The sequence below is a fragment of the Doryrhamphus excisus genome, chromosome 16 (genome assembly GCF_030265055.1).
Source record: "Doryrhamphus excisus isolate RoL2022-K1 chromosome 16, RoL_Dexc_1.0, whole genome shotgun sequence".
Taxonomy (NCBI): Eukaryota; Metazoa; Chordata; class Actinopteri; order Syngnathiformes; family Syngnathidae; genus Doryrhamphus; species Doryrhamphus excisus.
The window spans coordinates 8,326,467-8,349,604 of NC_080481.1; the positions used below are offsets into that span (position 1 = coordinate 8,326,467).

General features: G+C 42.8%; 1 protein-coding gene across 3 annotated transcripts in view; it reads left to right on the forward strand.

The window, feature by feature from the left end:
* The window catches only part of LOC131104463 (fibroblast growth factor 14-like), a 40,398-nt gene extending 24,711 nt beyond the window's left edge, over positions 1–15,687 (forward strand). For all 3 annotated transcript variants that reach the window (XM_058051660.1, XM_058051661.1, XM_058051662.1), the window contains 3 exons: positions 1,495–1,598; positions 10,943–11,141; positions 11,388–15,687. In XM_058051660.1, the coding sequence (XP_057907643.1) occupies positions 1,495–1,598; positions 10,943–11,141; positions 11,388–11,536 (452 nt within the window). In that variant the 3' untranslated portion in view covers positions 11,537–15,687. The remainder of the gene's footprint in view (positions 1–1,494; positions 1,599–10,942; positions 11,142–11,387) is intronic.
* The last annotated feature ends 7,451 nt before the right edge of the window (positions 15,688–23,138 follow it).

A 23,138-nucleotide genomic window follows, 5' to 3' on the forward strand; every position in this document is an offset into this window, starting at 1 on the left:
GCAGATACACCCCTAAAAAATCATTCAGTTCTGCTTTCAAGTCTTCTATCACAGGTTTTCATTTTGATTATATGCACACATATCGTCTCCAGCATAAAAGAGCTATTGTTATGATAAGCAGATATGGACAAAAGTATCGGGACACATGGCATCATACTTACTCGAGGTGTTCTCAGGCCAGCAATGGATTGGAACTGGACTGTTCAGGTTGTCGAAGACGTATTGCCTCTCATCCAAGCAGGCTTCATCAGTTCATGCTCAAATCAGACTAGATAGGACAGCTCTAGTCTGAGAGCCTGGTGCAAGATCCAGCCTACGAATTTATCCTCTAAAGGAGGAGGCATGTCCAAACAGGAATGATCGATAGGATACGATGGAGATGGGCCGTTTGCAACTAAAGCATCCTATCTAGTCTACTGGTGTGGTGGGACACAGACCAGTCAGACTAGATAGTCTTTGAGCATGAACTGATGAAGCCTGCTCGGATGAGAGGCAAGATGTCCTCTCAGACAACCTGAACTGTCCAGTTGCGATCGATTGAATGCCCTGAGAATACAATGACCTGGATGAATGAGAATATTCACAGGGCACAGGAAGTGAGAATGAAAAAAGTCCCGTTTCAGCTATAACAGCTTCCAATCTCCTGGGAACTTTCTACAAGAGAGTGTTTGTGGGATTTTATTTCCACTCATCCATTCCTGAGGTCAGCGGCAGGGCTGCGTCGACGAAGATGTGTTATTGTCGAGGTGTTGCTTAATAAAAGTTTAATTGATAGACCGCCACGGAGTCATTTATTCATAAGAAGACGCGTGAGGACAAGAAGTAGAAAGAAAAAATGTCCAGTCTGGAGTGAAAAGCGGCCTTACCAGTGATAAGCACACCTAAATCCTCACTCAACGCGAACTCGTGTTTGACGGCAGCACGTTGTGTATGCATGCACCATAAACGCACGTGTGGTATTGTTTTCCTCCTCACCACCACCACCGAGGTAAGCTTTAACTAATAAAGCATGGATAAAATTAAAGGTTCACATACTTTTTGTTCCCACTGTATGACCACAGCCACAAATTCCAAACGAAGAACCTTCTAAAACAAAAGGAGACAGAAACTTGATGTCAAATGCTGCTTTGATGTGCCCTCTAGTGTCGCAAGAACTTGGGAATTTTAACCTCTGTTGTGCATGGCGTCCCCAAATTTACCAGACTAGTAAAATGACGACCTCATTCATATTTCAGAAGACATTTCTGAGACGTGTTTGGATGTTACTCATGCTGTTCTACCTACCATCCATAGCCAAATATTTGGATTGGCCACCCTATGGCACCATCTGATGTAAATATTTAGACAGAGGCAGATGGAATCGTTAAAACGGCCGTAAGCCTTAAGAGTCGTATCCATTGAGTTTGTGTCCATTCTCTGTTTACAGCTCCATCGAAGCTGGCGCACATGCACGCTCATGGCCATACGACCACTCTGTTTTATCTTTGTCCACAGCTCTGTTCAACTTAATTCCCGTGGGTCTCAGAGTTGTGGCCATCCAATCAGTCAAGACTGGTCTCTACATCGCCATGAACGGAGAGGGTCACCTCTACTCTTCGGTAAGCATGCATGCATACTCATACACTGGAGATTAAATTAATGTTTTACATTTTAAATTGTGGAAATGTTTGCGTTAATCACCCCATCAATTTTTCTGAAACGTCTAGCGATGTAATCAAGATTAAGAAAACAGATGCATGCTTCATCACCTCATGAAATTTTTTGTTAGTTGGTTTTGTATTTTCTTTATAATCCTGTTAATGAACAAAAGCCACTGTAAGCATCATTTCTGAGGTGGAGGTATTAACATTTGATAAGTAGCGTGCAAAGATTGGGGAGAAGACAGAAAAGGAAATGGTGGGAAAATGACAATGAGAGATGAGGGAGAAAGAAAGGAAAGATCTACATTGCCCTGCTGGGTTTTCCAACAAATACACATGGGCTTCCTGTGAAGAGCAGAAGTGGATTCCCCCCACCGCCCCCTCCTCATACAAACAAGCACTTTGAATTCTAGAAATCCCCTTTAAAGTGGTGGTGTGTGATCACATTCCAACACTGCAAAGTGTGCACCAAAGTCCAGCCTCTGATTCGTAATGATGTCGGCTCTGGACATTTAATTGGCTGCTACAAGCTGGCAGCTTGTCACTGTGCTGCTGAAGAGATGCTCATTAAACATCACAAGGACACAAGTCGCAGTGCTCGTGTGGAAAAACCACCGTTTGTCTAGTTGAAAACTTATTGTGTATAACACTGTACGAGAACTGCAGTTTGTCTGAGTTTCCTGAGCACAAATCTTGTATAAGGAGACACTCGAGATGCTCAATATCGGCCTTCTGATAGCCGATACACAGATATTGTCAGGAACTTTAACTACCAATACCGATATATGCTTATAATTTTACTGCAGGTTCACTAGCTGCATTCTGCATATTCAAAGGCAAACATGTGGACGTACTGATTTATCAAGCTACCGATATCATTACTGGCAAAAATATTGATAACAATATGAACTGATACCTCATTATTTCATCATGGATAATGATTGAGCTGGATTTAACCAATAACACTATCATGGCGGTATTTGCATTGTCTTGTCACAGTGTAAGTATTTCATTATTCATCATTTCTATCTATAATAATAATAATGGATGACTTAAATAATAGTCACTCTTCTGCATTTAATGCTGCATTTGCTGCTGCTCAAATGACTGAGTCTCTTCTTGCAAGTGTTAATGATGTGCCGTTATGCAGTGCATGGTCAGACTTTACTATGCATCCCAGATTTCGAGCACCTGGCGGTGCGTGCGTGTGTGTTCAAGGGTGTGACCGACAGATGGCTCAGTGTGCAATGAGCTACTGCCTGATAATGACGGCCCACGCCGGGCAAAGTATGGATGAGTTTGAGTGTGTGCACGAAATGAAGTAGAGGAGAAAAGAGTGTTTCTTGTGCACGGATGGCATTTCACATGCCTGTGTGTCTAAGACGAGAAAAGAAAGTGTCGGCTGTGTCTTCAGTGAAAGGCCAGACAGCATCTTTTTATATATATCCATCTTTTTCACCCTAAAGCTGATCCTGCTGCTTTTTCATCACATCTCATCCCCGTTTCACTTGTTGTCAAGGTAACCTTTTTTGTGGCAAATTGGGAAAGAATTATTCTGTAACGTAGTTAATAAATGACCCAGGTGTATTAAAATGCAACATCCAGCCAAGGATGTCCGAAAAATGTATGCAGACTTTTGATAATGACAAAGGCAGTGCCCTAAAAATGCATTTTCAAAACGTATTTGAGATTGATTTGTTTTGATCTGGTTCCAAATCAACTATTGGTACACCAAGTAGGTAAACACTGTGGCTGGATGTGGGAATACTAAAGTTCTGGTGGTTTTATGTGTTTTGAAACTTTTTAAATGAAATACAAATAATGTTGATACATTTCTGTCAAATGCGCAATCCGGATCATATCTTGACCCTGTTTACACACACCATTTTTGCTCAAACTGGATTATATTAAACTGAGATTCTGGATTTTCTGAATTACATACAATAATACAATTATATACAATTATATTATATATTTTTGTAAACATAGCTATTAAGTTGATATGTAAAATGTTTCAGAGTGAATTGAATCAGACTTAGTATTGTGTGTGGAATTGTGGTGACACTTTATAAGAGTCACTCATTGTAGAAAATACAGGCTATTAAAACTACATTAATAAAATGCGCACAGACAAACTAAACCAGGGCAGGGTCTGAATGTTGCCTTGTTTCACCTTGTTTCACCTGTCGCCACTGCAACATCCCTCCGTCCATTTGCTGCTCAGCCCTTTCTAATCACCCTTTTTGCCTTCTTCTTCTGCACTTTCTTGCTGTGCTGAATGAATAGGACGACAGCTTCAGGTGTGTGCGCGTGTGTGTGCGCGCGTGTGTGTGTGTCAGCTTGGCACAAGTCAAAGTACGTGGGCGGGTGCTTCCATTCAGAGAGCTGTCGGTGCAGCACTTAGACAGCAAATGCTGTGGTGTCTGCACCGAGTGAGATGAGAGGAAGGAGTGGCAGCAAGAATAAATGTTAGACATATTAGCTATGCTGCACACACACCAGTCGCGTTTCAGAATTTTGCCAACTTGTGATTTCCGCATCCAAAACACCCACACTGATGCTCATCAAAGTGTCACTCTCCAGAACCAACGTGTGTTCTCAGTTTTAGGGAGAGAACTATCAAGGCGGCCATTGGCCTTGGAGTTTTGTTATGTTATTACCTCCAGCCAGTCTGTTTGTTCCACGCATTACACAATATCTACTTAACTGTTTCCAACAACGCTCTTCACTCCTTTTGTCTTGCCTCCACTTCGTCTCTTCCCACTTCACCACTGGATCCCTTTTCTGTGGAACAATTTGTTTACCCACAATCCCCATGGGTAATTAGTGCTGTGATAATGACTGGAAACAAACACACCCACAAACTGGGAAGTACACACACACACACACACACACAGACACAGACACACATGTTTGTCATTTTTAAACAAGAGTGTCTGAATATCCCATTTCTAAAATGTCACACAGTAGAGCACAGACAATTTTGAGCATAAAATGTTGCCATTGCCCCTTTGGAAGGCATTCTATTGAAATATTGGAAAATTCAACATTGTGAACCCAGAAATTATTGCACAAAACCAACTGAACTTCACAGAACGATATATAGTACAGTGAAATCTTGTATGAAAACAAAGATGATGTACACATTTGAGGAAATTTTAGATGAAAACCGGATCATATGAAAACTTTTTTTTGGACATTTTTCCTAGGAACAAGGAGGTGTGCGTGTTGCATTTCTCAAGAGTGCCATGCCAGCTGCTTGGCCACTGCAGAGCCATTCTACTTCATCAGCATGATTCTGGCCACAGGCAGTCGATCAGCCAGCCTGTCTTTGGCCTATCAGGCCGTTTAGTCACATCTCTCGGGGAGAGCTTGTGACCTTACTGTCATTCAGCGCTTGCTCGGGTTGATGGTGCCACAAACACCAACTCACTGCTTTCCGGCTGTTTGTTTGTGGATGCCACTCATTCTTGCCACAAACAGTCATGTTTTGTCCAGCTTTCTCTTATTACTAAAAAGTCTTTGCTTAAGCAGACATGCAGTCATGGTCAAACATTTTGGGAGTGACTTTACTGCTTTATTTTTCATATAGGTTATCCCCACTCACATTGATTGTTTTTTCAGTATATAACGAGACACTTAAAAAAATGAAGACACAATTAAGTAAATTTTTGTCCATGACTGCATGGTCGACTGCTTTAAAAATCTAATTTGAAGGGGCCACTTTTAGGAAAATTCGGTCAGTTTGTTGTTTCAACATCATCCAGGACAGCACTTGTACTATACTGTCTAGTTACACAGCATTAAAATGTGCACACAATTAGGTGACCTGTGTTCAAACCACCGTTGGTACAGTGTGGAGTGGGCTTCCTCCCACATTGCAAAAAAAATGCATGTTAGGTTAATTGGAAACTATGCAAATTGTCCATCGGTGTGACTGGTTGTTTGTCTATGGGTGACCCATCTAGTAGTCTCATTTTCAAAGATGATTTGGGCTTGTTTCAAATATGGCAGTTATTGCAGTGTTTGGTTTTGAGTTTGGTTCAGTTTTGGAGCGTCGACATAAAGTGGTTTCACTGTATGTAGTGGACATTAGCTGAGGAAGAACCCCATTAATTATGGGATAGATTTTTCTGCTTACTTTTGTTAACATAATTTTTTTTACATGCATAATTTTTCAGTGACTACTGCAAAATGTCAATGACTCCACAATTTGGGATTGTTCAGCCCTGGCAGAGGTCTACAGTCTACTCGGTGTCTTTCTAGCGTGCTCTGTACAACCCGCTTATGGTGAGTGAGTGTAGTGGAATAACCATAGACACTAAGGGTGTGGAAAATAATCGCTATTAATCGATACATCGATGCGCGCGATTCGAGTGCATCGGCTCATTCACTGGGTAAGGATGCAATTGACGGGTGAAATCGAGATTCATCACGATGCGTTTGTGGGTATCTGTAAAATCCGATGCAAGCGCCATTTTATTAATGTTCAACTTCACTCCATATGCTGTTCCCCAGGTGCAATGAATGCACCATCATTATTTTGCGTTTTGTATTGAATACGGATGGAAGCCGTGAGGCACATACAACTACTAGTAAAACAGCATGGACGTTCGCGCGCAAACAGCAGCGAGGAAGTTTCTATATTCAACCTACCCGCAACGTTTAAATTGTATGTTTGGAAACGCTACGGATTCTCAAAGAACAGCGGAAAGCTCGACAAAACGTCCGTCATTTGCAAAGAATGCCACGTTAAGTGTCCCCGCCTAACGAGTGTTCAGCACAGCAGGTGACATTATAACAGCAGAGCAGTTGGCTTCTTGCTGAATTTTGAGACAATTTTAAAAGGGTATAAGTTGTTTTACACTTTCTGCTCCTCACTACTGTGTTAGCCTACCTCCGAGTGCATTCATATTAGCAGTATGTTTTAAAGACAGGAATATAAACAAATATTGATTGTACTGTTGAAAGTGTCACTTTAACTTTGTTGTTGCTGTGTGCTGTATTTTTTACAGCAGTGATTATTGTTTAATTGTTTTACTCCACCACTGAACCACTGCTATTGTAATTGCATAGCTGATGTGAAAGTGTGAGGAATGTTGTTTTTGAAAAGTTGATGCTGTTTTAAGATGGCAAAAAGAATGATCAAGAAGTGGTGCATAGTAAAAAAAAAAAGACAAACAGCACTTTAGTTGAATTTACTTTATTTATAAGGAATAAAGCCAAATCCTTTTTGTAGGACCATACTGAATTCCATTTTTCCCCATTGCTCATTTGCATCATGTTGAATTGCATCATATCGCAAGAAATTGTACCATATCATATCTGATTGCATTGATTTGAACTAAACGATTATTGCATCGCATCGCATTGTATCGTGAAGAGGGTGAATCGTATCGCCAGAAAATTCCATGTATCGTTAAAGTATCGTATCGCTGGCAGTGCACCGAGATGTGTATCAAATCGTTCTCAGTGCTGAGATTCACACCCCTAATAGACACACAAGGACTGAGTGTGGTTAACTAGAATTACTACTGTTTTTAGTAGTAATGACGACTGGGCCTCTGCTTTAGTGTCTTCTATGTCCGTAGTGGGTAAGGGAGGCATCCACATCAACCGGATGCAACAAGGTGATGGTCAACATATTGGTGACCCTTTCTCTATTTGATCATGCAGGGATCAGATGGGATTTAGCCTTGCATGCACAGAACACATGCAAGTCAAAAGATAACAGAGTGCAGGCCCGCATGCACCGTGAGGCAGAAAGAGAATGGGAATAATGAAAGATAGAGAATTCAAGATATGAGAGGAGAGAGACGGAGAATCTCCTGCTGATTTTCCAATCAAGAGCCTGTTGTCGTCCTCCTGCCTTTGTGATTTATCCTCCGTCCCTTTCTTCTTCATGTCCCAGTTTTGCTCTGCCCCGTTCTTTCATTCATTCATTCTTTTGCCCTTCTGCTGTTTTAAAATGATGACAGGAGCGCACGGGCGAGTGGCGCTAAAATGACTCATCTGCTTTTGGGAGGCTGGAGCGTCAAACTGCTTTTATTTTAAAAGCAGCTCTGAATGATGCATGACCTCTCTGACCAATGCCAACGTGCACCTGGCACTGTGCACATCACAAAAGATCATCTTCTTCCACGAATGAATTATGAATCTTGGCCCAAGGTCGGGACTAAATATGTGTTTGAGCTTATTGAATCCCCCAAAGCTCCTCTAACTGGTCCAAATTAGTGCAGCCACCCACATGATTGGTGGGGCTGCGTTGGTATCATAAATACAGCATTCAGTCATCATCACCTGCCTCCATTTGTCGCCAACCAATTATTTAGTCACATTTCATAGCCGAGCAAATGCTCCTGTACCTCCCTCCATTCGTTCTCAGAGCCACAAGTGTGTGTGTGTGTGTCTATACTGTATTCATATGATCCCTAACAGCTGCTTACTGGTACTATATTGATGACTTCCCATGGTAGCAGGAAGTTTCTAAATTGTTACATTAGTGACTGGTTGTCAGTATATTTCTTTATATCTCACACAGCCCACCATCTTCTCCATGTACACACACACACACAAACACTGACCCCTCCCTCTCAGCGCTGGTTGGTTGCCACGGCTACATTGTCGCCTCTCTTCCTCATGTTGCTATGAGACTCGGACCAGCAGACCTGCATTGAATGACAATGTGTCTGTGGCTCTGGCAAGAGGCCCACAACAGCCAATAAGAGAAGGCCCAGACGAACAGCCTACCCAACAGGGGGTTTCTTTGGGCCTCTTCACACATGAGGGGTACTTCATCCACACATACTTGTTCATTCATGTACTAATGGAGAGGAATAGCTGATCAGAATGTAATCACATCTGCACACTTAGCTTAGCTTCACATTGTTGTTTTGTAAGCAGAATTTACTACTTTATTGGGTTGGGTTTATTGGGTTGCACACAACTTTGCAGTGCGGAGGGCCAAGGAACAATCCATTAGACGTACAGTAGGTGCAGACTTTGTTCAAGTTTCAAACCAGTCCAATAAAAAACATAAAAACATTGGAGATTTCTAAGTACTTTTAGATATGTATCCCTTATGTGGAGTTCAGTGAACAATTCATGAATTTTGACCAGCCATTAGAGATGGCTAGCCCATCCATCCATCCATTTTATGTGCCACGGGGGTACACCGCAGGGGAACCTAATATGTTGTTGCATGTGGGAGGAAATCAGAGTATCGGACAATTCCAATACTTTTCCAATATTTTTTTTCTTGTTAGAGCTACTTTTACAAAATGAAAATAGCCAAGAGCCACTCATTTTGGTGACATTTACTTTCATGGGTACACCCTGGACTGGTTGCCAGCCAATCACACGGCATGTATAGACAAACAATCATTCACACTCATTCATATCTATGGACAATTTTGGAGACATGTTATCGTAGAAGTTAAAGACAATATCAGATAAAGTGCCATTCTGTTTCTTTTGCAAGCTATGTAAATCACCAATGGAGTGTTGCCGCCAAATAAAATCTCACCGAGGGCGCCACTTTGGGTAGGGACGACTCTGCCAGCCATTTAGCGCTCGTCCAAAGTAGGATTGTTGATTAACATTGGCAGAGATGAGTGTGCTACTGGTTGCCATTCTAGTTACAGCTACATGCCCCAGAGATCAGCCCGAGATCATTAAAACTGGCCTAGTATCGGTTTTCTTGCTATCATGGATTTTAGCTGCCGGTGATTGATGTGGATGAGGACACGATTTCACCAGATGAAAGTAAAGCTTGCCCTCAAAGATTGTTTGAACATTGTTCCTCCTCATATGAAGTGATTGGTTCTGATAGGTGTGTTGCTTCATTGCTTCCTTGTGTTCAGGACAAAATAATCAATGTGACATTTTATTGACTCGCGCATTAAAAAAGCTCATACAATCAACAGATGAGCCTCCTTTATGAGAGAGACTCTTTTCAAGTCAAGGCTATTTATTTTGTATTATTAGTATTATTAAGTTTATTTATATAGCCCTTAATCACAAAAGAGCCTCAAAGGGCTTTACAAGCTGGCAACAATCGACGACATTTCCTGATCTGAACCCCCATCCAGGCAAGGAAAAAACTCCAAAAACCCATTTGGGGAAAAAAGAAACCTTGAGAAGGATGTGAGGAACATACGACACAAATAACATATTAGTCCAGTTCATAGATGAAGTGACATCAGGTGGACCACCTCAGATCTTGTCCGATTCTGTCAGGGCGAGTTTCAAACAGCCACAACCTTTGCTTTGATCATCATCATTAGCTGGCCACCCTCTCCAGCAAGAGGAGGGGGGGAGAGAGAAAGAAGGAGCGGCAGTCACAGGCCAGGAATACTATTAAGTAAATGCTAAAGTGTAAAAGTAAGTGTTGGGTCAGGATTTGAACATTTGGGTAGCAGGTAGCAGCTCTACTATCAGTTTCACAGCATACTTCTTTCTGGCTCTCGGAAAAGAGTGTTGTGAGCGCAGGTTTCTAGCCGGAACATAGGGTAACGTAGGTCAACCAAATAGGAAGGTGCCAACCCAGGCAAGACAAGACGGAGCCTTAAAGTCGCATCTTAGACGAACTGGGAACCAGTGCAAGATGTAATGGCACATACAGCTGAGTGTCGTTGACATAACTATGGAAGCTAATCTTATGTTTGCGAATGAGGTCGCCGAGTAACGCCAACAGTAGTCTTGGCGTCCTTAAATTCTGTTCCCAATGAGCTGAATTTCATTTGTAAAAATCTGCATAAGGGCGGCACGGCGGTCAAGTGGTTAGCGCATAGACCTCACAGCTAGGAGACCAGGGTTCAATTCCACCCTAGGCCATCTCTGTGTGGAGTTTGCATGTTCTCCCCGTGCATGCGTGGGTTTTCTCCGGGTACTCCGGTTTCCTCCCACATTCCAAAAACATGCTAGGTTAATTGGCCAATCCAAATTGTCCATAGGTATGAATGTGAGTGTGAATGGTTGTTTGTCTATATGTGCCCTGTGATTGGCTGGCCACCAGTCCAGGGTGTACCCCGCCTCTTGCCCGAAGACAGCTGGGATAGGCTCCAGCACCCCCGCGACCTTCGTGAGGAAAAAGCGGTAGAAAATGAATGAATGAATGAAAATCTGCATAAAATCAATGTTGGAAGAGGTCCTCTTTTGAGTTAGCAATGCAACTGTGTGGAATAAGTATTTAAGGTTATTCTTCAAGCTTGTTTTCCATTCCTTTGAGTAACTGTGTGACTTATTCTTTCACATCAATTGTTCCATGTCAGACTGACGGCTTTTTATCCCTATCTCATCAGGAACTGTTCACCCCGGAGTGCAAATTTAAGGAGTCTGTGTTCGAGAATTACTACGTCATCTACAGCTCCATGCTCTACAGGCAGAAGGAGTCGGGACGGGCCTGGTTTCTAGGCCTCAACAAGGAAGGCCAGGCCATGAAGGGAAACAGAGTCAAGAAGACCAAACCAGCTGCACATTTCCTGCCTAAACCGATCGAAGGTAATTCTTGCCTCAGTGTTTCATTCCAGATTGGTTTTAATTTTAATGTCTGGAAGAGTCTTTAATGAATTTTCCCTTTTCTCTTTCCTTCATCCTTCCTTCGTCTATGTCATCCATACGTTCTACCTTCTCTTTACATTCCCTCCTCTTCTTCTCTGAACTCTTCACCCCCTTGCCGTGCCACCTCCCCTCGCGTCATGTATGAAATGACTCTCCGAAACACTTTCCCATCCACCCCCCCCCCAGTTGCGATGTACCGAGAGCCTTCATTGCATGATGTAGGGGAGGCGGTGCCTAAACTCGCCGGGGGCCCGCCTTCCAAAAGCACAACCAGCGAGCCGGTGGTCATGAATGGCGGCAAGCCTGTCAGCAAACCTGACAAGGAGGAGACATAGCCCCGCCCATCCCCCCTCCCTACAGCCTCTTTCCCACTTCACCCAGCCAAGCAGAGTCCCGGAAAAGCCAGCGACTCTGCAACGAATGCGACAAAACAAACTGAAAGTTTGGACTCGTCGGCAGCGGGGAGCCACACCAGGCCCCTCGCTGCTCATCTTATTGGACAGAACTGGTGTTGTAGATGGCAGGGGGCCAGAGAAGAAGATGGCTACAGCCAGCTGGAAGTGGGCAGAAGTTGGACCTTCCCTTGGAGAAGACAGACTTCTTATAACGACAACAAACAAAAAAATTTATACAAAAGTGTTGTATCCGCCGGTGTTTTCCTGTGACAATCTGTTACGAAGAGGCCTGCTTTTTTTTTCCTCTTTTGATCGTCAAGTGTCCTGTTGCCAAATGTGCTTACTGGCTGCTGGCTTCAGACACACACAAGCACCATAGCTTTGATTTCAATCATTACGACAAACATGACAGAGTTCTGAGAACACAGCACACATTGTTCTGTTCCAAGTTATGATCTGACACGTTTGGTCCTTATTTGACAGGCACTGTCCATCATTTTTGGCGGTATCCATTCAAAGCACTGGTTGAAGACCAAGCTGCTTGGTTGTACAGATAAGGAACAGACTTCTGTTGCTACCTCCCTGTCAGCCCCCTCAAACAATACGATGACCTCCTCTTCACGGAGCCCCACTCAAGAATTCCAGGAAGGAGTTGGTCAAATCGGCACATGGGTTAGAACCGAAGACGGGTGTGTGTAGCGCCGAGCAAATGAAGGCAAGGCTTCAGGTAACAAGGTAGCAGTGTTGTTTACAAGGAGTAGCAGAGGACGCATAGAATGTAGGGGGGAAGGAAGATGGCGTGTCAGTGCTTGGAACTTTTTCAGGACAGAAATGAGCTCCTATTTCTGACTGTGTATCATAACCTTCTGCCTTCCCAAGAACTTGAATTTAAAGGTGGGAGTGAGGGTACGAGTGAACAGGGTAAATCACGTTGAAGTCGCTTGATTTGATGTACTGTGTACAGAGTTTATGACGTGTGACATGAAGGTGTTGTAGTGAAAACCATTTTAAACATTCTGATAGCAGGCTTTTTGATGAAAACTGCATATAGCACAGATATTTTAGCCTCAATCAAAATATTGCATGATGAGCTCGAGCGTGGCGGGGAACTGCACGGAAAGAAAACAGAATACCCTCCTTGGTGAAAGCAAACCAAATAGATTCCTCACTGTGACCGTCAACTTGGCTCCAATCTGTTCAGGACTTGGATTCAAGTTCAAGACCCTGGCTTTTGGTTCAGATGGCAGTGAACTACACTGGTAGTTACACTCGCTGAGGAGATCCGAATACTGTGATCCTACTGGTCCTGTTAGTGCTAGCGAATGAGACCTGCCATCCATGACTCAGGATGACGTGAGAGGCTCAGCAGATGTGATTTCAGTAGTGTCCCTCCCTCTGGACTGGAACAAGATGAATGACCACCAAGACAGAAACAAGGCTGTGTGACTAATCAGACGAGCTGTATCCCCTCAGCTACAGTTGGGGTGGAAAAAAAGCGAAGCCGCTTGCACTTCAGGATCACAGCTCAAGGCTTCACTCCTCAGTGACAGGAACAGAGTACAGTAGATCCCCGCTTTTTGCTGGGGGCTCCGTTCTGGGACCACCAATGAATGGTAATAATGTATCTGTATAAACCGCCTATGAGTCGCTGGGCCCAGCATCGTTCGAGCATGAATACTCAAGCAAGAGACAAAATTTTATGAGCATAGTAGCAGATCCAACCCCACCTAATGCATAGAATTCCCTACCCCCGTACCTTTAAGTCATAGATAATTACTTATGGTATATGACATTTGCAAGAAATTGACCATTTTCAGAGGACAAAAAAAATCTTTGTCCAAGAATTTGTGAACTTGCAAGGCCGTGAAAGCTGTGCAGGGATCCACTGTACATTGTTCCGTCCGCTCTGGTACGTACTGTCACCTTGACCAATTCATCCGTTCCGCGACTGCAATGACGAAATCACAGCGAGCGTCGTGTTCTTAGGACAAAAGCTGTCAAGTGTATTTCTGCTGTTGTCTCATCAGGACGTTGTCTTATAGATTCTCTCATCGCTGGCTGTTTGGTTTTTACAGTGGAACCTCTGAAGGCCAACACTCTGAGGTCCTTCTAGTCACAATTTGACTATTTCAGGCCTCTCAATTTGATCACTACTTCTGTATATTGCTTTTTTTGCAACGCTTTTCAGAAAACATACACCAGAAATGAAGGACTCCGGCATCATCAGACCAATTTCTTTGCTTTCAAAGTCACATTTTTTAACTGTGCTTGACTTTTTTTTGTGGAAGTTCAGATCTGTGCGTTACAATCGTGAAAGGACTCACCAACTCTGTGATTTGACTTTCTAAATAGTGTTTAACTTTAGAGGCTCCACTGTACACCCGCATGTTGAGACGCTCTTGAATCTCACCCCTACCCGGGACTCTTGTGCCATGCGCTGATGAGAAAGAAGTGGTGTCGTACTTGTCTGGCGTCAACAAAATATGGATCGTTAACTTGTATCGTGACACTTGTTGTATCATTGTTGCTAGGAAATGATAAGAGAACTAGCCCTGACAATCAGGTACGTCGTCATTGATTCATCATCGTCTGTACACCGTCGCAGAGATTTTTGGGGGGCACGGAACGCAGGTCACCGTTTTTATTTGGACCACATTCAGGAATAGTACTTGAAGTGTCATCATAGGCAAAGTTTTGTTTTTTATAAATTCAGGTTCAGATGAGCTGTCCTTAATTGTTTTATAGTGCGTATACGTAAATGCTATAATAAATAGTTGACAAATACCAGATGAGGAGTTTTGTGCCCGACAGCACTTAGTCTATATCAAGCAGCGGTGCAAATGTGAGGCAGGAGAGAAAAAAATGGATACTTGACAGTACACAGTGGAATGAAATGGCAGCATGTGGTGTAATGGTACAGCTGCCGCCTTCTAAGGCAGAGAATGAAGATTGCTATGTGTTATTTTGCACTGAAAATAATTGATTAAACAAATGTTCCCCTGTGTATTCGTATTGATACATGGGAAACAATTTGTAGGTACAATGGGTCCTAAAAATGTGGTGACCACAGCTGCCCAAATAATTCCTTGTGGCCCCCATAGTCCGTCTCCAATTGGGCAAGTGGGCGGCCACGGAGGAACACATGTCCTATTCAGAGAAGCCCACCTTGTCAGGTTAGTTAGCAGCATGGAGAACGTCTGTCGCACATGTTCAAGAATAATGACGGTCGAGTGAAAAAGGTCCAGATGTAACAGCGTTTTCCAGGTTGATAATCACACCTCTGACGCAGGACGCAATTACCGCGAGTATCTCCTGAGAGGTTCCTCCCCGCTGGTGGTTAGCCCGGCACCAAGGCTACAATTAGGAGCTTCGCATACAGAAAGAGCGCCGGCTTTAATTAGAAGGGAGCAATCACGACAAACCTGGGTGACTTTTAATTTCCCACTCGTGTGTCACTGCCAGGCACGTGCATTGTAGAGTTGATGTGCAGTATTAGTGCGGGTGCACAGTACACACACACGGACATGTGACGTTTAGAGCTGCGCTCTTGATGTAGCTTGTCTCATTCAGGTTCACTCTGTTCGTCTCACAGAAGAAGGCCTTATTACGCACACACACTCATAGACAAGATGACTTATCAGTAATTCTTTGCGTCGCACCTCCTCTCGCTGCTAGGGCCGTTTCCACTTGTTGCACGTGTTATGGACCAATGACATTTGTGGGGTGCAAGGGGGGCTAATGCATGTGGTCATGTCGGAAATAGTATGTAATAAAAACAAAGCTGCATTTAGCTTATTTCTGCTACCGATTTACACCAGTTAAGATGCTTTACAGCATTTAAAAAAAAAGATGGTTTTTGGTCATGTCGAGATTAAAAACACCACTAAGTAAAAGCAAGCTGTGCCGTTGTAGTGAGTTGGCTAGCAAAAGGTGGCTCGTGCTGTCTACTGTCTTTCAGTAAATGTTCAGTTCCTCTTACATCCATATTATGCAAACAAGATATGTCTGCACTGTACAGTTTGTGTCTCACCTATTGTATACACACAGAACAGAACAATATTAAAGATTTATACAAAGGAAGAATGGCTTGATGATGAATTTATTCCTTGCAGTACACTTGGAAATTAATCTATAACTCACACTTCAGAAGCCACCCTATTTTCAGTCACATATTGCAGTCGATGGCTTTTTAGGTTTATAGGTTTGCCACCAGCTGCTTATAATTATCTTTCTTATATTTTCCATGACCTCCCCGTGCATGCGTGGGTTTTCTCCGGGTACTCCGGTTTCCTCCCACATTCCAAAAACATGCTAGGTTAATTGGTGACTCCAAATTGTCCATAGGTATGAATGTGAGTGTGAATGGTTGTTTGTCTATATGTGCCCTGTGATTGGCTGACGACCAGTCTCTCGCCCAAAGACAGCTGGGATAGGCTCCAGCACCTTCCGCGACCCTCGTGAGGAAAAGCGGTAGAAAATGAATGAATGAATGAATGAATATTTTCCAAGACACTGCTACCGTTCATGACATTTATCTACACTCATTTTGCCCAATTCCAAGAGAGAGAATTCAGCAAATAAAAACAAATCATTTTATGTCAAAACCCTAGACATATTAAAATGAATGTATTGGAATGTGCAGACAGGCTTTCAGGTAGAACTACTTGCTTGTAAACACGCTGGACCTTCTGATAAACTACCCTCTTTGCCTTATTTTGCATACATCTCCTAATACTGACTAACATTTTCTTTGAGTGGCCTAAACCAAGAAAAATTCCAGAATTCCAGTGTCTGCCTGTCAGTCAGTAGGATGAAGTCAACTGACTTGGAATGAGCTCGGCTGTCAATGATGTCATCTTATTTGCACACAGCAAACACAAACATGAATAATCTCTTGTTTCAAGAGCACGACTGCTAAGCAAAATGACATTTTGTTGCCACTCATATTCTAAAATATTCCCGCCTTTGTGGTTTAGTTCATAAAAGTCAGCACTCATCTGCCACACACACACACACAGACTTGCAGTTTCAGGTAGTGTTGAGAGCTCACTTGAGAAGCGGCCTCATGTCTGCTTCATTATCATCAAAGACAATAGCTTGTGTTTGTCCGTACACACACACACACACACACTTATGCACGCCTTTCCACCATCATGCTGCTGAAGTCCCTGCTGTTGGAACCACGCAGATATCCCGCTGTGGTGGTCACTTGAACCAATGTAGCAGGAGGACGTTTGTTCCCCCAGGGGAGCGCCCGATCCTTCCACTCATGCTTCAACGTTAAATGAGGTTTCGGCACAGCAACGGGATTATTTAAAGCATCGTCAGCCCCGTGGCAAGCAGCCTGCTGTCAATCACTCTGAAAGGTTAACATCAACTGTGACATTCTTCTCTAATTACGCTCCTATCGCGCTTTATGTTGCTGGAAATGTTCACTCTTCAATTTTAGACACACGGAAATGTTTATTTCTGCTCCTCTCAAATGGACCAATCACACATCGGAAAAAGGAATCCTGCCTGCGTCGTCAACCTGTCAGAGGTGAAAGCTGTCAACACTCAATGCTCTTCCTGTGATGGCCTCCGTTCCCCCATTTCCTGTCCGTTGCCTCGTTCCATTGTCCCCCTTCTTCATCAACCCCCGCCCCCACCTTTCCATTCATCACCTCCCTCTCTCTCTCCTCCGCGTCAGAGCAACAGGAAGTCTGATGAAGCAAAGAGAATGAGACGAGAGGTGAGAAAGCAATCATTTATCTCTCAGGTGATAAGTGACATTTGGTGCACACACACACACACACACACAGGTTCAGCCAAGCAAACACAGTCTGAATACTGATTCTGCCCGGCACTAGAGATGCTTGTTGGGTTCCATGGCAACCATAAAAGCAGCAGGCAAGTGGTTCGCTGAGGGCGTGCACATACGCGCATGTCTCTCCAGCTTGGACTAATCATAATTCCATGTTAAAACTGCAAGTACAAACTTCAACATAAGTCAGGTTGGCCTTTAAAATACAAAAGCAGCGTTAAAGGATGGCTGGGTGGTAAGGAGGACGGGAAAGGCCAACTGGGTTATTGCCGCTCACGTTTATTGATGATGTTAATAGTGGAACTGGTACCCTGAATGGTTCCCATGCCTGCACGGATATACTCATAGGTTATCACATGGTTTGTCTGGTATCCGGCCAGGTATCATGCCCCCAAGTGTCAGTATCAGCCCGAGACCAAAGGTCTTATCTTATTATCACATACTATTTAATCATGAGCTTATTATCACATACTATTTAATCAAAAGACCATTTTGTTTCCAGAAAATGTTCAGTTTATTACATGTATTATATCTAAACAGTGTAAACACAATACTTGCAAAAATATTTCAACAATAATATTTTATCAACAGTCTTATCTTATCAATGTCTGACAATTAAAGTTGCATTAAAAAAGCGGTAGAAAATGAATGAATGAATGAATAATCAAGTTTGGGTTTTTTGGTGACTGGAGAAGCACTAGGCACTCGTGTGCTGTTCTCTGATTGGTTGTTTCACGGGCACGATACCAGAGCAGCGCGCTCTGAGTGGACAGCTACGGGGGCTGATACTGGACATGGTTAAACTCTATATTTTATCAGTATCACTGCCCTGGGCTTTGACACAGTATCATTTCGGCCTTCTCCCGTATCATTCATGGGCGGTTTCTAGGGTACAGGGCCAATTAATACTGCAGTATGTGATAATTTTAATTATACGTTCTATAAGCATTTGAGACGGTGACTTGGCTCGTTAATACAGGTTGTATGACATCGCCATCAGAGGGAACGTATTCACGGTTAGTTGGTGTGGTCACCTAAGTAAAGAGTTTGGCTTCTCAAACCATTCAATCACAAAAAATGGCTTGATTGCAGTTGTTGCTGCTAAGTGTGGCCCAACCAGTTATCAGGTTGAGGTGGAACTTGGGATTTTTTCCCTTTAATAGTCAAAAATTTCATTTAAAAACTACATCCTGTGGTTGGTTGTGTTGTCATTGACTAATACTTCTATTTCTTTGATGATCTGAAACATTTAAGTGTGACAAACCCCCAAAAATCATAAATCAAGAAGTTTGTAGATTTCTTTCCAGTTTGGCGGATTGTAAGGAAGCGACTATATGGATCCAGCTGGCCATGTGTTGTTTGAATCCACGTGAAACGCCGCATAAAAAGATGACAACCAGCACCGAATAGCCCAGCATGTTGGTTTTTTTTTAATAAAAATTCAATATCGAGCGGGTTCCTCCAGCCCTGTTTGAAAAGCATCCTTGAAGTCACAGCTTGGTATGAAAGAATGCGTTGGATATCGCTTTCTTTCTCACTTTTACTTACAAAAAAAATGTCTGTGCCTGTTGCAGGCAGGGAAGGAGGAAAGGGGACAGAAGCCGTTGGAGAAGTGAATCAGCCAGACGGAGAGATCAATGCGGGGTGCAGTTCCAAGACAAAAAAAAAAGCAAGACTTTCTTGGCTCGGTGACCTTGGTAACTGGAAGTAGGGCGGAACATTTGATTGATGTGTACATGAGCGTGTGACATGCAAGAGGCTAAAGGCATTTGAAATCAATATGTTTATGTTTACCCCCTTCTAACATGGAGAGAGGAATGTTTGTGCACGAAAGGAAAAAGGAAATGAAGTGTCAGCAACGTGAACCTATAGGTTAGAGGTTGTGTGTGAAGGGGCGGGCTTTCACTTAAGCCCGCTCACTCAATTGTTCCTTTAACATTTTTCATGCTCACATCATCTATATTGGCTTACTTACTGATATTCGACGTGCTGATATTGTACCAAATTTAGAAGCAGTTCTTCAAGGTAAACTAGGTAATATTGTGTAATTAAGGAACACGCCACTGGATGCATTTCAAGTTTTATAAGACTAAAACCAAAATTATTTTAAACATTTTATCCCAACCAAATCTAATAATAATAATAATAATTAACTATTAAAGTGTCCTCTTTTTAGTAGCAAGGATAGAATTTGTAAATCTGCAAATTTCTGTGTTGCACAAACATCCGTATCAGGACAAAGTAAAGTGCAAAGTATGAAAATATGAAATGATAAACTTTGTAGGGCTACAAGGCGGACGAGCGGTTAGCGCGCAGACCCAAGTTCAATACCACACTCGACCATCTCTGTGTGGAGTTTGCATGTTCTCCCCGTGCATTCCCCGTGTTTTCTCCGGTAACTCCGGTTTCCTCCCACATTCCAAAAACATGCTAGGTTAATTGGTGACTCCAAATTGTCCATAGGTATGAATGTGAGTGTGAATGGTTGTTTGTCTATATGTGCCCTGTGATTGGCTGGCGACCAGTCCAGGGTGTACCCAGCCTCTCGCCCGAAGACAGCTGGGATAGGCTCCAGCACCCAACCCCCGTGAGACTAAAAAATTTCATTCATTCATTCATTTTCTACCGCTTATCCTCACAAGGGTCGCAGGGGTGCTGGAGCCTATCCCAGCTGTCTTCCGGCATGTGTTTGGAATGTGGGAGGAAACCGGAGTACCTGGAGAAAACCCACGGATGCACGAGGAGAACATGCAAACTAAACACAGAGATGGCCAATGGGTGGAATTGAACCCTGGCCTCCTAGCTGTGAGGTCTGTGCGCTAACCACATGACCGCCGTGCAGCCCAAGACTAATTTAACTAATTTAAATATTAGTCAATGACAACGCAAAATGCACTTTATAAATGAAACCTTTTATTATAAAGTACTTGATAAAGTACTGATTCTTTCATTTTTGCTGTTGTTAGTTTTTTTTTTATTCTGTTTTTGAAAACAGACCACCAATAAAAACACAACCATGGGCCCCAAATGGCCCCAGGGTCGCACCTTGGACAACCTTGATTTAGTATATCCTCACTTCCATTGGAGTGCCTTCAGTGGGTTTCTAATGTGAAGAATATCAATCCTGTTCCGGCTGGTGAATTGTCACGCTGTCAAGCTGCACGCCAAGAGAAATGTTGGACATGTGTTCCATTCCTCGTCTTCGTTGAGGCCAATGGCGGTTTAGACGTACCGCTGCTGATGCAACCAGCACTAATCCGCCTCTTGAATTCACTTCACTTTCCTGTCGTCTTCACACCTTGTTCACTCTCTCAGCTAATTAGCCTCATTAAAAGCCCGCAAATGCAAATGTCCAATTAACAGCTGGCATCTGGGCCCAAGATTCTTCTTAAAGCCGAATCTGACCTACGGCAATAAACAAAAAAAAAGAGTAGGCAAAAACATCCAAAATGCAGATAAGCAAAATATGTGGTGTGTCTTCGGGTCAGCTCGTGGAGGAAAAGGAATACATCCTTTTGATAAGATGCTCAGACGTATGCCCGCTACAGGAAATGCCATTAAATGTCAGCTGTCAGTTGTTGACTTGACAGCACACAGATATTTCCGGTCGCACCTTAAAATGTTGGCCAAAGGTCACGGGGAGAAAATCAGGCCTGCTGAAAATACTAATTCAACAGGCAGCCAATGAAAAGGGAGTGGGTCGTATTTTGCAAAGAAATATCAATAATACTCTCTAAATGGATCATTTTATGACATGTGGCTTATTTTTCAACAGGTTGCTCCCAACCACCGCCACGCCCCCCATGCCAGGCGATGTGGCCTATCAGACACAGCTGGACCTTTTCTCTTAGGCACCGCTGTGCCACACATGGAGGAGGATGTGTGGGTGTGGAACTACCTGCTGCAGGGTAACATTTCCAAATTCTTTTTAAAACCTTTAACATGTAAAGTGGAGCCACACTTTAATGTTGCTTGCACAAAAAAAAATCGTTCCAAACAACAACTCCCGCCGCAAGGCATGCTGGGTAGCTTGTGGTACTCCTTCTCCCAACATTTTGCCGTCTGTGTTGAGACCGTCATCAGAAAAGTAAACAAGAAGTATACACACTCTTGATACGCAATGTTTTATTCTTCATAGTTCATCTTGCTATCGCAGCTGGACGACCCAGCATGCTTTGCAGGCTTTTGGAAATAGCAGTTTTGATGCCATCAATATACAGACGCGTTTTAAGGTGAAACGCAAACCATGTATAGTCAATCATAAGCCGAGGAAGGGTAAAAGGCTCCAGGGGGATGTAATACTGTACTGTACTATAAATGCAGCCAAATATAGATCCACTTCTCCCCCTGCTGGTCAATAACGCAGCGCTGAGCCTTCATATGTACTGGGCGTCTGAAGCCATCCCTGCATGAGTGGTCTGTCAGGTTTGTCAAGATTAGATTGCACAATACCCAAATAGCCTTTCAACTCAGGTCACACGTGCACACGAGTCTTTCATGATGTAGATCAGGGGTCTCAAACGGCCAAATGTGGCCCGCAGGACACTAGTTTGAGGCCCCCGCCTTGATATGAAGGTTTAATGTTAGTGTGGCCCGCGCAAGTTTGATATGGATGCTGTATGGTATCATGTACCCAGAAAAAATTATTACGTTTGATGAATGTTCATGTTAAAGGTTAAATAACTGTTAAGAGTTACCCTCCCTATCCGTGTGGAAGTGGTAAGTTTTTGGCTATTTAAGTTTAAAGGAAATAACTTGAAGGCTACCGTTTAGGTCGCTAGCTCTCTAGTTTGCGAGTTAGCATGTGTCTCAAGACCCTGCAGTTGCGCAATATGTTGTAAATAAAAAGAGTATAAATGTGACTATAGTCGTGTTTTGTCATGTCTACAGGGCTCTAATAATGCTTTGTTCATTTTAATCTGAAAAAAATAATTTGTCTACCCACCAACTATATGTGGTTTCTTAAGTTTTTATTATTTGCCATTTTATTATTATTATTACATTTATTTATTACTGATTGATTGATTTTCTTTATTCTTGATTTGTTTATTTATTACTGATTGATTAATTTTCTTTATTCTTGATTTGTTTATTTATTTTTAATCTTATTTTGTGTAGAAAAATAAAAAGTAAGATATTTGAGAACAGTGGAATGTTTTATCAGAGCTTTTCTTGTAGAAAATCGGAACCAAAGCAAAGTTTATTCATTTTTCTGTTTTTAATAAATGCGTTTTTTGTTTTTTTTTTGTAAAACCTGATGCAGCCCAGTCTCACCCAGACCCGAGCTCCAGTGGCCCCCAGGTAAATTGAGTTTGAGACCCCTGATGTAGATCCAAGCCACACGTGGTTTTGTCATCGTGTCGTCATGCGTTTTGCATGTAGTCTGAGTTACAAGGGTCCGGCTTTGCTACACATGAAGACATTTTCTCTACTTTCATTTTAGGTTTTAGGCCTATTTTGGTAACAAAAATGGGCCTTATGTTGAGAACATAAGGCCCATTTTAAAGAAAATAAATAGTCCCACATATGACATTTCACTTGGAAAAACGGGAAACCAGGACAAGGCAGGACAAACAGGTCTAAAGGCAAACACCACAGTTGGTACATCTACTGCAGCCATTTTGTCTTATGTCTAGTATATTGTGTAATATGAAAGTAAAGGTGACAATAGAGGTTCTGTTTCATTACATTATCACTCATGGGCCTGGAAACCAATGAACCGCTGAAGGTGGCAGTGAG